Genomic DNA, 16,693 nt, shown 5'->3' on the forward strand with positions numbered 1-16,693 from the left:
CCACATGACGTCCCAGGGTACGTCAGCACTACGTCATAGTGGCTGTTCTTCAGTCTGGTCATCAGCCGGCTGTCACTCAACATTCCCTCACAATTTTCCTGGAGGCCAGATGTCATTCTATTCCCCAAGGCCAGGAATTCTAGCCATGTGAGTGAAGAGAATGCCTAAAACAGTTTTCACACAGATAGATGGTAAGTTTAGTAACATAGGAAGGGAATCGAACTCCGCAAATTCAGATGCAGTGTACCTTTGCCTTGATCTCATTTGCCACTTTGAGCATTTTATTGGGATAAAATTGTACTTTGGGATCATTGATTCATCAAAACTTCATAGTTGAAATAAGGATTTATTTAGCCATACAGACACACACACACAAACACACACACACACACAGTCACACACACACAAACACACACACACACACACACACAAACACACACACACAAACACACCCACACCCCCACACACACACAGTCACACACACACATTTGGTAGCAAATCATCATTAACTTTCATTAAGGTTGTTGAAGATTCTAGGTGGTTTCGAACTCAATACACTCAATTTTGTATGTAGTAGATTGATTCCATTGGTCGCTAAAATACGCTTACTAGTAGCTCAAAATGCAAAATTTACTTACAAATGTTTGCGGCACAGTCTTTAGGTTATTTTTCATCATCGGTGGTTTTTCGGGATCTCCGAAAACTTCATAGCGCAAGCTCGGCCATTTCCGCATCAGGTCGGCCTTTTCACTGGCAGGAGCCACCACGGTTACCACATGTCCTCGGGAGGCCAAGGCTTCGGCAATCTTCGCCACGTCCAACCACGGGCTGCCGAACGTCATCGTCGCCACCAGGATGTCCCCAGCTTGAGCGAGTGGAGACAAAATGGCAGCAACGGCCAGGAGCAGGTGGAAACCGGTCCACATTTTTTTAGCAGCGGGAGCGGTACGTTGTCTTAGTGAGGTGCACCGAATGTTCCACGTCAGGACCTAAAAGGTTAATGAAAGAATTATTTTGCTTTGAATGTAATACAAACAAACTGAAGTTTACATTTGAGACCAAGGGGGTGAATGGTTATTGTAAAAACATTGTAGAATCTGCCTAATGAAACATAATGTACAACAAAGTCACAGTTTTTTTGTCATTTTCCATATCATACGTTGAATCTACCTTACTTTACGGCGCAGGAATATCAATTGTGATGAATGAATGCAACTTTTATGTGTTTGAACCTCCTGCAATTTGCGAACTTCCTATCGCCACCTGAGCCATATTTTATGAGACAAAGGATCCCGGAGGCTAACAAACATTTTTCACCGCCTCTGAGTTGTCATGCATTTGTCTGGTCAGCAAATGTTTTTCAAGGTCTTTGGTCCGGCTGGGGATTTTCGGCAGAATAAAGAAAGCTATCTGCCACCAAAAAATTAAGACCATAGCATGCCCAGAACAAAAGATACAAAAAGCAAGCAGAGTTTCGGCACCCGCAGTCTGTTTTGACTTGTTTAGGCAATTTCGTCGGGCTTTGTAGTTTGTACCGGCCCGTCAGTCGGGCATGACAAAAACGGTACGAATAGACCGCGTTGCACAGTGGTATTGTGTTCGCCTCGTGACCGAGAGGTTGTGGGATCGAATCCGCCTGCCGTGCTGCCGATATTGTGCCCTTGGGAAAGGCACTTTACACGACTTTCCTCACTTTACTCAAGTGAAAATGAGTCGTCCCTCGGATAGGACGTTAAATGGAGGTCCCGTGTCTGAGGAGAGCCATACCCCGGACACGTTAAAGAACCCGCCACATGTGCGATGGTGCGGTGTGAGCGGTTCAAAACCTGCAGTACCTTGGCCGCACCTGGGGCAATTACTGTCGTATTGAGATCACCTGAATGGCAGCTCGCTCCAGACCCTTGCGATTTAGCCCCGCCTATTGTAAGCTCCTCGCAATTCAAGCCCCTGGCTGCAAAGAGTGAGTAGTCGGCCCACCCAATAACAACAACAATAACAAATAGAAAACCCGACAAAAATGCCTACATCACGTAGAAAACAGCCGGAGCCGAACCGAACAAAATCCGGAGGTTCTGTTGTACTTGTAGTACCAAGGTCACGCAACAGGGGGCCCGAAATAGACCTTGACCTTCGTCTTGCCAACTCCTGTCCAAATGCGAATTCATCACAATCCATCTATTCAGAGGTTGACAGTTATGTGACCACACACACCCCAAAACACAAACACACCAAAAACAATACATGCCTTACCTCCTTTCATGGAGGTAACAAACTGCGTTCGTGCTTTCTTTCCAACAAAACTTTGGACATAAACGATATCCGTTAGCCTTGTCAGCTTTATTTATTCAGCATCCAACGGTCGCTAAACGTTGACGGAGTATACATAGTGAGCGGAATGAATCTGACAAGGCTTCACTCCACAATACGCGAACAGAATAGAGAAACAAACAAATTCAAAGTCCACCCGAAAGGTGTCACAATTCTAGCGGACGAAAACTAATCCACAGACTGTTGCATGACTGATAGGGCGTGACGTGAATACAAGGAATCTACGAGAATGAACACAAACAAGGATTATGTCCATAGCACCGTAACTAATACGATAATCGCACCCTCAGAACTAATTTAAACACCAGTAGTAGCTCAGTGTTGGGAAATTCAATCCTGGGAACTCACCACGCACGCGACCGTGTTCCAGAAAAAGCTCGTGTACTTTGTAGACAACTTTATACTAGCATCATATTCTCATGCTTTAAAGCTACGTATATAGTCAAGTCAAGTCAAGTCAAGTTTATTGCACAATGATTGCAACAGGTACAATGTATGGCAAATTACGTATAACTAACAACTACAAACTACTTACATCAGTATACTAGTCTAGCAAGATAGAAAATATGGCGGCATAGTGTATTTCACATTGTTAAGGCACTACTTCTCTTTTGCATAGCATTATATATAAATTGACCTAGGTGCACAGATATGGAGTCAGGACATGATAGAAGTACATCGAATATTTCTCTGCTTGTTTTAGGTAATGTTGTTCCGTTATTATACATTGTCAATAACTTTTTCCTTTCTTCATTGTAATAAGGGCATATCATCAGGAAATGATATTCGTCTTCAACACTGTCTTTGCAGATGGGACACATTCTCTTTTCAGCTGGTATATTTTTGTGACGACCCTTTTCAATTTCCAAAGCATGTGCTCCAATCCTTAGTTTTGTTATGCTATTAGTAAATGATCTGTTTTGAATTGATAACAGGTATTTTTCTAGAGCGAAGGTTGTTTTGATTTTCGAATATGTTGCCAGTTTACTAAAGTTTCTTATCTTTTGTCTCCAGTTCGAAAGAAATGTGTCCTTTAGGCGTTCCTTAAACATGTTTCCAAAATATTTGGCATCGACATTAGGGTTTAGCCAAACATTTTGGAAACCATGCCTGCATAGCATATCTTGTACATGTGTAATCCATTCATGTTCTTGCACAACAGCAATGTCGTATGCTTTTTTAACAATTCTATCATTAGACATATTGTGCAATCGAAGCCAATATTTAATCAGTTGTGTCTGGGTGTCTATATACAGTGGAAACATACCTAGTTCGCCCAGTTCGGCGGCATTCACAGAACTTCTAGGAACGCTAAGCAAATATTATCTTACAGTAGTTAAGTAGTACATGTTCTAGATCGGGAATCTCGTAAGAAATAATAGGCTGCTCTGGTGTTACATTCTGATTTCTAAGGGCGTCTGATTGATATATAATATTCAGTTTGTCAGTATACTTCCTAAATCGAACAAGAACAAAGTTGACTAGGACCTCCTTGGTGTATCGGCAATACATCCAAAACAACTCAAACGCCTCTTGCGTAATGATGAGGGACCTGAATGAGGGTCTACAATTGCGTCGATGTAGGTTAGACATCCAGGTAATAAGATACGCCCAAAAGTAGTTACTCAAGCAACTGGATAAGGGTAGGCTATTGTATTTTCCGTAATTCATAGGGAAATTAATCTTATCTACGTACTTCGTAGCGAGGAGACCAAATTTAACGTAATTGAAATCTACTAATTGCCTCCCTTGATTTAGCGTAATACGTAGGGGGGTTCTTCAGAATTCAGCCTAACTTGATGATCGTTGTCGGGACCCCCATGCAGACCCTCCTGAATGCGTTCGGTACAAAGCAAACATCTGCTCCGTAAATGTGCCTCACATGCGTTTGTCAATCTACCCTTGACCGTTCTTCTATAACGGGTATGACTGAATATAGCAAAACGTAACGTTAACGTTACCTGGTAATTTGATGCACTGTAGAATCAGCCGACCTCTGAAAAACTGTGCCTGGACCAAGCCGAACCCACTCTGACAGCAGAACGTAATGTCGGGAAAATCGGCAAGTGACCGCGCGGTCGTGTCAATGCGCTTAGTCATACAGGACAGGGCAAAGGTCAACCGTGTCATGTTGGAGGTCCCCATGGCCCCGCCCACCTCCCATGTTTTGTTCATCGTAGCAAGGACGTTATATCATAACGTCCTTGATCGTAGACATGTGCACTTTTTCAACGTGGTGAACAATAATGATAATATTTTGCAGCCAGTAGGTACCCAAAGTGGGTAACGAGGCTGTTTAACGTGGTCGAGGCACCTCCTCGAGCACGGGACCCCCGTTTTACGTCCCTCCCGGAAGACGATTTCGTTGAAAGCTTCGTGAGGCTACAGCAATCCGGATGTCCTTGGTTGGGGGACTCCCATCCAAGTACTGCCCGGTCCGCGAACAGAAGAACATGCAAAACTTTTTGCATCTTCCTTTGCAAGCTTCAGTGTTATCTCATTTGATTTATCAGTGTAATATTCTAGATTATTTTACCATGGTCAATATTGATCGAAGGAGGCCATATTTATATTCTAAATTATGATATAAATTACTGCATTGATGGCCATACCTTATAACGTGATTTATGTTTGGTAGTTTAAGTAGAGCCATGCTTGTGAAATACATTTTTTGTACAACTCTGTAGAAAAAGTGGATTACCGGCATATAGTAAAATGACACAGGATTTAAGCAACAAACTGTTTTTCACGTAAAATATGAGACAAACTGTTTTTATAGACAGAAATATTTTGGCGACTTTTCAATCGCATTCAATTTCATTATAATAGGAGGTTGTACTAAGGAAAACATGACTTCTGTTGTTGCCAGCTGCAACTACTATGCCTACAATATATGAAAAAAAAGTTCATATCAAAGTTAATGCCAAGCTAGAAGTGTTGGATGAAGCAGTACTAGTGGGCTTTAAAGAGTGGTGCTAGTATCAATTTTCAAAACACAATAACATACATTGTATATTATTCCTGATCCTCCATGTTTGCATCATGAAAAAGCTAGTTATATTTGGTTTAAAACAGTGTATTTCTTGGCAGCCAAAAAGACACAAACGAAAGATTTAACAAATGACAAATTTAACCAATGATACATCTGTATTTAACATTTACTATAACGTTACACATTCAGAACAATAAACTGACAACACCATAACCATACATGTTACAGTTTAACTTTGTAGTAATAGTCTTTTGCATTGCCCTCTGCATGTAAGCGACTTTGGGTTCTGCATTTCTTTGTACAAATGTACTTTTCAGAAGAGTGGAGCTACCATAGCCAAAAATATGTGCCATTCTCTGAGCTTACATTTGGTCAGTTTTGATGAATGGATTATTTGAATTCAGTGAAACATCACTGCAGCATAGCCTGGGTACCATCCTCCACTGTTGCTTATTGATCATACAGAACATGACTAGTGAGTGTTGGATGTGTTTGTTAAGCGCTCCTCAAATGTTTTGATTATTGTTACTGTCTTGAGTTTATAGTGTCTGAATTTTGTGTTCGTACTCCTAAGAAGACCCAGCCATCATGTAGAAGTGTTTGAGTTTGTTCAGTACTAGTTTGATATCGTTAATATTTTGTTGTGCCACTTCTCTGGATGACCAAGCAGCATTCAAGATGGCGATGGCGTTCGACACAAACAGCTCCAATATCTTTAATCTTCTTCAGCTAATGGAGTCATCCTCTTTTGCAAATGTCCATGAAGCCTACATCAAGTTTATTCAAGACTACTTGAGGAACGTGAACATGTAAAGAAGTTACAGTCTGCAGACAGGAAAGCATATAAGTTTGTGAAACAAAAAGCTGTGAACAATTCTTTTCAAGCAAGCAATAAGAATGAGCTCGCATTAGCCATAGTGAATGGTATCCAGGCTTACTACAGCTGATAAAGTTTTGTACATGACTGCTATGCACATACTAATTTCTGTATCTGGATGGATTTGTTCCATACTGAGTCACTTCCACCATAGCAGATCACACCCTGCAGCAGTACTATCTCCTGTTTCCATTTTTGGTCCTTTTGTCCGCCCTGGACTTTGCAGATTTGAGCACAGACTTGAACTTGGCAGGTTCTGTGAGGTGTATTCTCGGTCCGACATTCCTTTTGGAATTCCCTGACTTGATGGAGTCAAGATTGGAGTGAATTCCTTCTGGTCCATAAGTCTTTTCTTCCTTCTGTTATGCCCAGAGAGAATGGACACTAGTCCCCAGGGGGTGACTCCACCCTTTTGAACCAACCTCAGGTTGGAGGAAGTCAGGCTGTTCTGCCATCCAGGCAGCCTCCCTGGACAACTGGACGAACTTTTCCAGCTGGTGCATGCTGACGTTTTTACTTAGGTTGAGTTGCTGCTCGAATGGATTCTACAAGAAAAGGAAAACTCATGAATTTTACTTCAAGTTTTAAAACTACATGTACATAGAATTTGTTATCATGTCAAGATTAGGCCACACCAATTTAATTCGTTGGTTCTCGGAATCGCCGCTTCAAATTTTCCCAATTTAGAAAAAAAAAAAATTCCGTTCAGTAAAAAAATCGTGCTGCAAAACTTTTGTTCCCTTAGAGAAACAGAACGTCTGGAAAGTACCAGTGCATTTACTTTTTCTCACCCCTAAGTCCTTTGTTACAAATTGATTCATATCTTTTTTGTTGCAAAGTATATTTAGGAACAAATAAATCATCGTAAAATGCCTATTTCATGGGCATAACATAACGTAACAGAACCAGAACAGAAGTTCGGCTGAGCATGTGCTCTCTCTCACACACACTTTCACGTGCAAATTTTCAATTGAAACACAGAAATCAGCACCCAAGCAAACAACTCAATAAATCACCAATACTTTTTCACTTTTGTACCTCCATAGCCAACATGTTTTGATAAGCCTGAAATGCCAAAAGCCTTCCAAATGGAGATGAAAATGAAGTCGGAAAATGCCGGGCGGCCATCTTTCTTCTTCAAAGCCTGCAAGTCAAAAAAGCGCCCCCACGCTGTTTGCAGTGGAACTGCAGGCAGATTTGGCTAGATACTAGTAGTACCATTTCAGTGCTGATTTCAGTGATTGCATGTAACATTAGGTTTTTTCTAGGAAGTTTAATCAAACTGCATCTTAATTATTTGTCAACAAATAAATGTACATGTAACAAAAAGAGAGAATAAACCTATGGTTTTATACAACATGTAGTTCAGTACTTTGGCTTGTTCATGTATTTTGGGGGAGTGGAAGTATTTGTAATTTTGTTTCCAATTTGCACCAGTTGACCATGAAATATATTTAGAGCCTTGGATAGACAGATTCTTATCAACTCAGAGAGCAAATAAGTCTTCCAGCAATGGTATTTTATTTCTAGAGGCAAACTTAAATAATGTTTGTTGTTGTCTTTGCATCTCTGTAAAAATACTATATTGGTCTATTTGAGATGTTTTGTGAACATTTCTGTCAACTGTAGCAACTGTACATAATTTAATGTATATTGTACAAATTCATGCCAACATGCAATTTTGCATGTAATTTTAACTGATTATTAATAATAACTATTTCTAGCACACGTATACCATGGGTTCAGGTCTGGACTAACCAGCCTGGACCTGAACCCAGACTTGTTGCAATTTTTTTTTTTTTTCGCCCTGTCGCTTCAATTTTTTTAGGAAAAAATCCGAGAACCAACTAATTAAATTGGTATGGACTTAGGCAATGTTGACTTTACAATATCAGGATGACATTATCTGGAAACCCCAAAACTGGACCATGGTGCAAGCCTAGGAATAAGAAAAGGTTTGGAAAAAAAAGTTACCTTCATTATGATATGAGATCTAAGTTGTCAGGAAAGATGAACAAATGATTAAAAATACAGAGTTTGGTAAACCAAACAAAAGATTCTTTATTCTTGTTCTTTCTCACCTTCTTCTTTGACATCGGGACTGACTTTGGTATTCCATAAATTTGTAGCCATTTTCTAAACATTTATTTTCAATTCATGGCATACATTGGCTCATTTTGCAGATGCTTTGTACAGTTTACATAAAGTTCAAATCTCCTTTTTTAAACAGTTGAAAATTAATGTGAGTAAGGATGTCATCCATACAATCAAACCAATATAAAGTAGTAGGCATCCTTCCATCTTTGCAGATGATGGTAGTGCTATATGGCTTTACAAAATTTGATGGAAATCGACAAATGTTACAATATAATAAAATGACATCATAAATTACACAAAAAGTTCTGACCTGTATATACAGGGCATCAAAGTTCTTTTTCTCCTGCATCTCTCCTGTACGTAGGTTCAGCCCACAGTTCTTGAAGTTGAAATTGCTGTAGAATTCGAAGAACTCCAGAAGAAGCTCATCTACAGAATATCCAGAACAATGTTAATATTGTGGTTAAGGGTGAAAATTCAACTGACGAACAGCCAATCTTTACATCTTTGTATGTTCCTCTGTGTGTGTGTCTGTCTGCACGTGTGTTTGTGTATGTCTGTGCTTGTGTGTGTATCATGCATGTGGGTGTGAAAGTATAGATGCGATTACGTTGATGAAGGTTAGACATCCAGGTAATAGGATATGCCGAAAAGTAGTTACTCAAGCAACTGGATATGGTTTTGGAAACAGACGTTTCAGTTAGCATCCACTTTCTTTGTAGTGGATCATAACTACATGTTTCTGAAATGTCTGACTGTTTCCCAAATCATATCCTGGACCAGTTGCTTGTCAGTAACTGCTTCTTGGCCTGATATAGAATGATGCAATTCTTTCTAGACAAACGTTTAACAAATTTCCTTCTAACTTTCATCCTGCTTTGTGCTCATCTTTTTTGTGCATCTTTTTTTCATCTTTTGTGGTCATAGTCTAATATTTTTTTCCACGTATTTTCCTCCCACTTCTATACTTTTATACCACAATCGAGTTCCTAAGGCCTGTCAAAACAATTCTATACTAAACAGTTCAATGGAAGGAAAATGATAAACATTCATCCTGGAATTGCAAATATTTTATTTTTAGGAATTGTTTATCAATTGCAATAGTTTACGAATTGCAGCTTCAACTAATGTCTAAGTATATTGGTTTTCATTGTTTCCACATACCTGTACTGTCTGTGTTTTCTGACGGCTGCACCTTGGTCAGATCACTCACAAGTGTGCAGTCATTTCCCTCCAGAACACAGGTGTCGGCCTTATCTGTGGAACATGCAACATGGATAAGTTTAAATACATTATTCCATTTCTTAGATATGTCTGACCCTTACCTCCCTCATGTCAAAGACAAGTCCCTCCTGCACCTGATGGCGCTTAGAGCAGTGCCCAGTCCAGGATAGAACCCTAGCCTTGGTGGGAGCGCCAAATACATGTACTAACCACTTGACCATTCAGTGTAAGAAAGGTGTAGAAACAGAAAGAAACAATATCCTGACTCCAGGGATTTAAACTCGCGCCGATCACGGGCCACCAGACCACAAAGCCAGAATGCAACCGATTACGCCAAAAGCCTCAAAGCCATTAGGCATGGTCGGTTCATGGTGCTTGAACCTAACTTTTACAACATCTTAATCCTGTTCATCATTATACATAGTAGTGCTAAGACGGACCAATCATTGGAAGTTCTGGAATGGAAATTGGTCAGATTTGGTTAAATACATGTAGATGTAGTTTGTTATATATATATATGTATTGATTGTACATTGTATGGCTCTCAGGGAAGAAGCCCAATCAGCCTGTGAAATCATATAACACATGCTATGATTAACACAGAAACATAGATAAACAAAGATAATTGCTGTACACAAGCGCCACCTACCAGCCAGCCCCTTCAGTGCATCAATGGCAGGGAGCACAGGCTTGTCTGTGTACTGTAGGAAGAATATCACCAGCGCTGTCAGGGAGAAGTTGGTTATCCAGCCTCCAGGCATACTACTGGTGATATGGTGCATACGTGCCCAGTGTCGGACTGCGTATACGAGCGGCCGTACCCGAGGGTCGATACGGGAGTACAGGTTGAGTAGCTCGCTGCTCTTCAGTGCAATGCTAGAGAGAAAGTATGGAGATTTGTCATTGGACAGATGGTGATTATTTGTACTTTTCATTCAGAGACAAACCAAAAAGGGTTTTAGGAAAAACATTAAATGTAACAATACCAAAAGGCTCTGCTACAATGTTATTCTATTTGAGTCTTAATCCTACTAGTATGTATATTATATCGTTTTGTTAATCCAATTTCAATCCTAATCTTAGGTTACATCATCATCTTGTTAATCCTGTTTAAAGCATCAGCACATGCATGTGCTATTCAATTTTCTTTCATTTTTTTTTTCATATGCAGTGTACATTTGTACACTAGGGGTGGGTACCGGTACAGAAAATTCAGGTCCAGGTACGGTCCAGGTCTAGATGATCAGGTCCAGGTCTGGACCTGAACCTGGACCTTATTGTTTGTGAATGGGCAATACTCAACACAATGGTCCATTTCGATACAAGGGAATGTTTGGTGGAGTATCCTATCGTCATGTAAACAACACTAACTGTCTTAGGGTCTGTTCAGTTACACCAAGTTTGACTGTAGAAACTTTGTAAAAATGACTATAAACTCTCCTCTACTATGCTTATTATTTTCTTGGACAAATAAACGTCAAAAAACGTAAATGCCTGCCGCTATAATCTGTTAGTTTTCTAATCGGTCCAACATCCAGTCTTACTACTACTGATTTTTTCAGGTCCACAACCGATCCCAAGTTTCCCCCGGCCACAAGAAAAAAACGGTTTTGAGCTGGTACCACCCCTAATGTACACGTACCTGTTGTTAGATGTCAGGTCACATTGTATGCCCGATGCCTCGTGCATAAACTTGACCAATGGACAGCGAGCGTGCAGGATGTACTGCAGTTGGCGACAGCTGGGTACGAACTCCGCCAGACTCTGTCCCACCGTGGACAGGAGGTTCTGGGTCGCTGCTCTCTCCGTAGGCACAGTCCTCACTTCGTACTCCATTCGCGGGAAAGACTTCTTCTGTAGGATTCAATCAACGTTATGCTGGTGTGTTATGCCAAAGGGCGGTTACACCGGTCATACAGATCAGGGCTCTAGCCAGCGTCCGTCGGAAATTTGCTGCGTGTGACGGAAAAATTTTAAAACCAATCCGTCAACTTTGACGGACAAAAATCTGACAAAAGCTCCTTGGTGGAAGCTACAGGCTGCTTGGGGACGCCGTCCACGGCCGTAAAAGCCACACACTGTTTTGCTATTGTTATGATTGTTGATAATGTGTGTCGGTGCCCTTTCGCATACGATAATCTCATTAAAACCCGTTTTTCAAGGTCTCAGTTCAGTCTCTCTAACTCCTAGAATAGTGTTTTCGCGACAGTGGGAATTGGCTGACGGAAAAAAATGTTGAGCTGGCTAGAGCCCTGATACAGATACAGAAAACTTTTCAGAATGTATCAGATACAAGGAATAGCATACATCACGGCTGCCAGACAGTACTAGTGCCTGTCATTGTACCTGGTGTAACAGACCTGTACCTACTATGTAAACCTCTGTCTCCAGCTTTAATTTTTTCCATCCCACTCATTGTTTGGGAGCCCATGTTGTCCACTTTCTTGGTTGAATCTGTCATTCTAAGCTAATGAAAACACATTTCTATCAAATTTATATACTGACATTCAGATTTTTCGGAGAGATCGGGTGAAATTTTTGTCCTTCCCAACGAGTAACTTTTAGTCCCAGACAGGTCCTGGAGACTGCTCTGTACCCAAACTTGTCATTGTACCAGTCCTGATGTTACGTTTGAGTACTCAGCCCTAGCCTAGTAAACAATACATTCAAGCGATCGCTGTTGTTGTTTATATCCGGGGTATTTCACGGCTGGTGCCTACCAGGACGTCAGCAGATTGGATTGAAAATTTATATTGAAATTAGCAGATCAAATTACAGGTTAGTATGTAAATCAATATTTTGGCAAACACCTGCTTTTTGCCTACCACTGCATCACTGTGACATCATCACGATTGCTCGTATGTATCTTCATGTATGTGGAGAAAATACAGAGATTGAAATACATATGCCATTTCAGTATAAACCCACCTTCTTGGTTCTGTGTTGCTCCACGTTCAGGTTCAAGTACATGTCAAGGTCACAGCCCTTGTTGCCAAAGCCGTTGACAGAGGAGCCAAAGGGGTGCACAATGCATCCTGGGAAGTAGCCTGTGATGGCGTCCTCCACCAAAGAGCAGACCAGGAATCTCAGCCGTGTTTCGCCCTCCGTTAGCTGTGTCTCTCGGACTAAAACTTGCATCTGTTCCTCCATCTGTCAAAATAGAAAAGAGATAAGATATATCAAGCTTATATATGTACTATAGCACTATATGTTCTGTGAAGCCTGAGTCTGCATGTATAAAAGTATGAGTCAATGAAAGCACCTTATGCAAGATTTCTTAATTGATATACATTGTACAAATGTGTATCTATTGAGATTTCCCACATTTGTGGAAGGACCCAGTGACCAGGTTGAGCGGTGTGTCGGACTCCCACTGGCGTTTTAAAACCCCATCTTCATGTAGACAACATTAGCTGCCTGACCAAGATTGACTGTTAAAACTTGGTAGAAATGACTCAACTACTTCAACCTTGCTATTTTCTTGTACCGGCATGCCCAAAAATGTGTGAATGCCTGACAATATAATTTGCTCATTTTCTAATTGGTCTAAGATCAACTGAATTTTTTCCAGTCCGGTCTAACATAAAAGACTGATTTTGTACCGATTTTGTAACAATTTTGCACCAGTTACCCACCCCTACACGTGAAGGAATGAAAAATTGCTATACTAACAGACTGAGCTGCACACAGCTTGGTTGCCAGGATGGAGAACTTCTGATCTGCAGTCATCTCCCCCATGCCGGGTCTCCTACTGGCGTTGTCCATCCAGTTACTGGTGCGGAAGCACAGCAGGCGTGACCTGTAGGGGAGGATCTCCAGAATGGACCTGAAGTGGGAGGTGTTCAGTAGGCTGTGGACTGAACCTCTAGACTTGTACTCCAGTAAGGTGTACAGCTCCTGGAAATGTATGACAGAAGTACATAAGGCAATGGCGCAATTGTAAAGAAAGGTACATTTTTGTAGTCTCATAGCCTAATTGAGATTGTAGGGGCAGCAGGCTTTTAGCCAGGTACTAGTAGGTGTACAGGTGTACATTGTACACCCTGTTAAAAAAATAACACAAATTGTACACCCTTACACTGGGGAGCAGATCCTCTGACAAGCATGAAATTCTGATTGACCAGGGATGCTACAGGTCACATGTGGCCTGTCTGACAGTAAATTTGCTTCATTCCCCCAAATTTGCACCTCAAAATGTGGGAAATGAGAGTTATAAATTTCAGAATTTTCTGAGTGAGGATGTCCCCAGACCCCCTACAATACTCGCGCCTGCAGCGCTCACCTAATGGCAAGAAATTTGGACACCCTATGAAAAAATCCTAGCTAAAAGCCTGAGGGGCAGTCAGGCTTTTAGCCAGGCATGCGTCAAGTCAAGGTATTATTTCGACACGCTTTGAAATTCTTAAAATAACTAGAAAAATTGGATGTACCAGATGCCCTTACACTGGGGAGCAGATCCTCTGATAAGCATGAAATTCTGATTGACCAGGGATGCCACTAGGTCATCTGTGGTCACAGTCTTCTACTGTGACCTCTCTGACAGTAATTTTGCCCCTCAGGATACCTTAGAATGCACCATTTTAACTTCAAATCATGGTCTCTTTGCTTTCTATAAATGAAATATGGTTTGTGGCGTTTTAGAAACTTGGATGTGATAAGATGCCTATGGGAAAATTATGGTCAAACTTTATTATCTATCGGCCCAGGCCCCAGGGTTACTTTTAAGTTATGGTTAAAAATTGACATCAGCTATCATACCTGGTTTCCATAGGTGAAACAGTTTTGCACCTCCCCGAAGTGAGAGCAGAACTTGGTGAGCTCATCTTCTGTAGCTTTCCCCACGTGTCTGACGAGCACGCTCCGTAACGCCTCCTGTCTTCGCTCCTCCTGGATATCCGAAAATCTGCGCAGATCCACGCCTGGTCTGGGGACATCTGTAGTTTCAAACGATACAGTAAATTCATTTATCTTTGCAAATTGCAGGCATTTAATTTCAAAGCTGGATTGGAAAGGATGTTTTGTATTCAGGATGTTTTAAGTTTACAGTTGAAACAATACAATAAGTAATAACACGGGGCTACAGATTATGCTGTCACAACATCATAATAAAAGATCAATAATTTTTCGGCAAGCATTTTGCACACGTAACGTTACAAAATATATCTAACGTTAACGTTAACGTTACTATCATATTTTGCATAGAATTATGGTAAAGAATACTATTCATTTGAACACTGTCACCGTAATTAAGGTCCAACAATGATATATAGTAATCGATTGACGTGTAAGAATGTTGCTGTCATCAAATGAGCAATGAAATCAAAACGATCGAAACCACACTTATACAAAATAGTACTGAATTCATGATCATAATTTGGTTGTGCAACTGGTTAGCCACAGGCCCCCCTCCCCATTTCTACAAACCATTGTCTATGTTTGAAGAAATCTCCGGCTCGGACGACACTACAGTCTCTGAATTTGACACCTGGGTTGTACATCGTCTTATAAACTTGTAGAATACCGACGATCTTCTCGACAGTCCACAATTTCTCTCTAAACACCAACGCAACGCCGCCCCCTTCCTCATCATGGGCGCCGCCATCTTGGTTTCTATATCGCACTCGTTCCTAGAACTTTACATACAAAAATCACGATAAAGATCATTCTTATGATTATATGAAGTGTATTGGCACAAAATATTTTAATTAGGTCTAATAAACAAATGTCTGCGAAATAAACGATCAGCTAGGGTCGAAATTTATATATTTCTTGTGAGCCATGGGCACGAGAATGGGGTCAAATGAGGTCATCTATCAGTTGAACTCTAACCTCCATGCATGTGCGTTGGAATGACGTTTTCACAAAGTTTTTGTTTTCAGTTGAAACGTTTCTATCTGTACTAGTTTGTCGTGTCCCACAGTAAAATGGCATCAGGAGCGGGACCCTCACACAAGTCACGACATGTTTGTGAGCTCTGTGATGTCAGAGTAGAGTCTGGTGAGTTTGGACACCTCCTTGGTTTGGACATGTTTTGTTTTCCTGTATTTGGGGAGGGGGGCAATCATTTTTGAGTGACACTTAGCTGTAAGCCTTGAGTTTTAACTCAAAATTTTATATGGTAAATGCATTCACAGACATAAAGAGCAGCAGCAATACAACAATTACTCCTAGATCCTACATCTGATAAAATCTGATAGAATGTTTAACGTTGTCAAAATAGGACACATTATTATTATTAATCTCAAAAATCTGAAGTTTCTAAAAGTTTTTTGAAATTCAATAATGTTAAGTGCACCAAAGGTGTTTAATTGTCTTGTCCAATCTTGCTGAATGTTTTGACTTTGGTGAATGAGGTCAATTGCCCTACTGTTAGTATGTCCCGACACCCTGTGCTACGACATCCCTTGATACTCATACTGTTCAATATGTAATGTTGATATGAAAAAGGTACATGTAGGTATGGAAGTCTACCATCTACAGAGGTTGGGGATCTGGAGGTTCAGGAGCAGGGCTAGAGGATCCAAAGCAGGGAAAAGGCACCAACGTAAGATCCCCACCATTATCGGAAATAGATACGAGTCGCCTATATTTGCTCCGAACCGCAGTGATGTATACACATGCAAATCTCACCTGCTTGATTTGAAGCGCAGTGATGTATACACATGCAAATCTCACCTGCACCCTATTAACACTGATCCTGTCCGAAAATCTCGTCAGAATGGCATGCCAAGCATCCTGTTGACAAACGCCCGTTCTTTGGTCAACAAACTGGACGAATTTACTCTCACCTCTCAAATAAACGTACCGGTACGTTTATTTTTTTCCGCCTCAAAATCCACTCGGTACGTCCTTATTTTAGACGGTACGTTTATTTTTTTTTCAAATTGGGGCTTTCTTTACTAACCAGGGACCCCAAAAATATTGAAACTTTGGTATTTTCTGCCCATATTTCCGCTGTATTTTTGCTTAAAATTCACTATTTTTCGGACGAGGCAGCGCGGATTTCCCTGCCGCTAGCGGTATGACCCAAACATCCTATTTAAACTAGGGATGCGTACCGGTACGCCGGATCGGTGCTGGATGTGCAAAAACTTTTCGGTTCATGTCCAAAAATAAGTGATTCGGTACTGCACTCACTTATATCCTTTTTGTTTTAGACCATTTTAACCTTCCAA

At 40.9% G+C, this 16,693-nt stretch overlaps 1 protein-coding gene across 1 annotated transcript; it reads right to left on the bottom strand.

Moving 5' to 3' along the window:
* Positions 1 to 5,089: 5,089 nt before the first annotated feature.
* Positions 5,090 to 15,182, bottom strand: LOC118403318 (poly(A) RNA polymerase, mitochondrial-like). Its single transcript, XM_035802015.1, is given in 10 exon segments — positions 5,090 to 6,597; positions 6,599 to 6,742; positions 8,605 to 8,723; positions 9,459 to 9,551; positions 10,168 to 10,394; positions 11,161 to 11,372; positions 12,447 to 12,668; positions 13,191 to 13,415; positions 14,277 to 14,452; positions 14,943 to 15,182. Coding segments are annotated over 10 exon segments (1,857 nt in total). The 5' UTR covers positions 15,121 to 15,182; the 3' UTR covers positions 5,090 to 6,336.
* Between the last annotated feature and the right edge of the window lie 1,511 nt (positions 15,183 to 16,693).

This window comes from Branchiostoma floridae, chromosome 16 (genome assembly GCF_000003815.2).
Source record: "Branchiostoma floridae strain S238N-H82 chromosome 16, Bfl_VNyyK, whole genome shotgun sequence".
In the NCBI taxonomy this organism is placed as follows: domain Eukaryota; kingdom Metazoa; phylum Chordata; class Leptocardii; order Amphioxiformes; family Branchiostomatidae; genus Branchiostoma; species Branchiostoma floridae.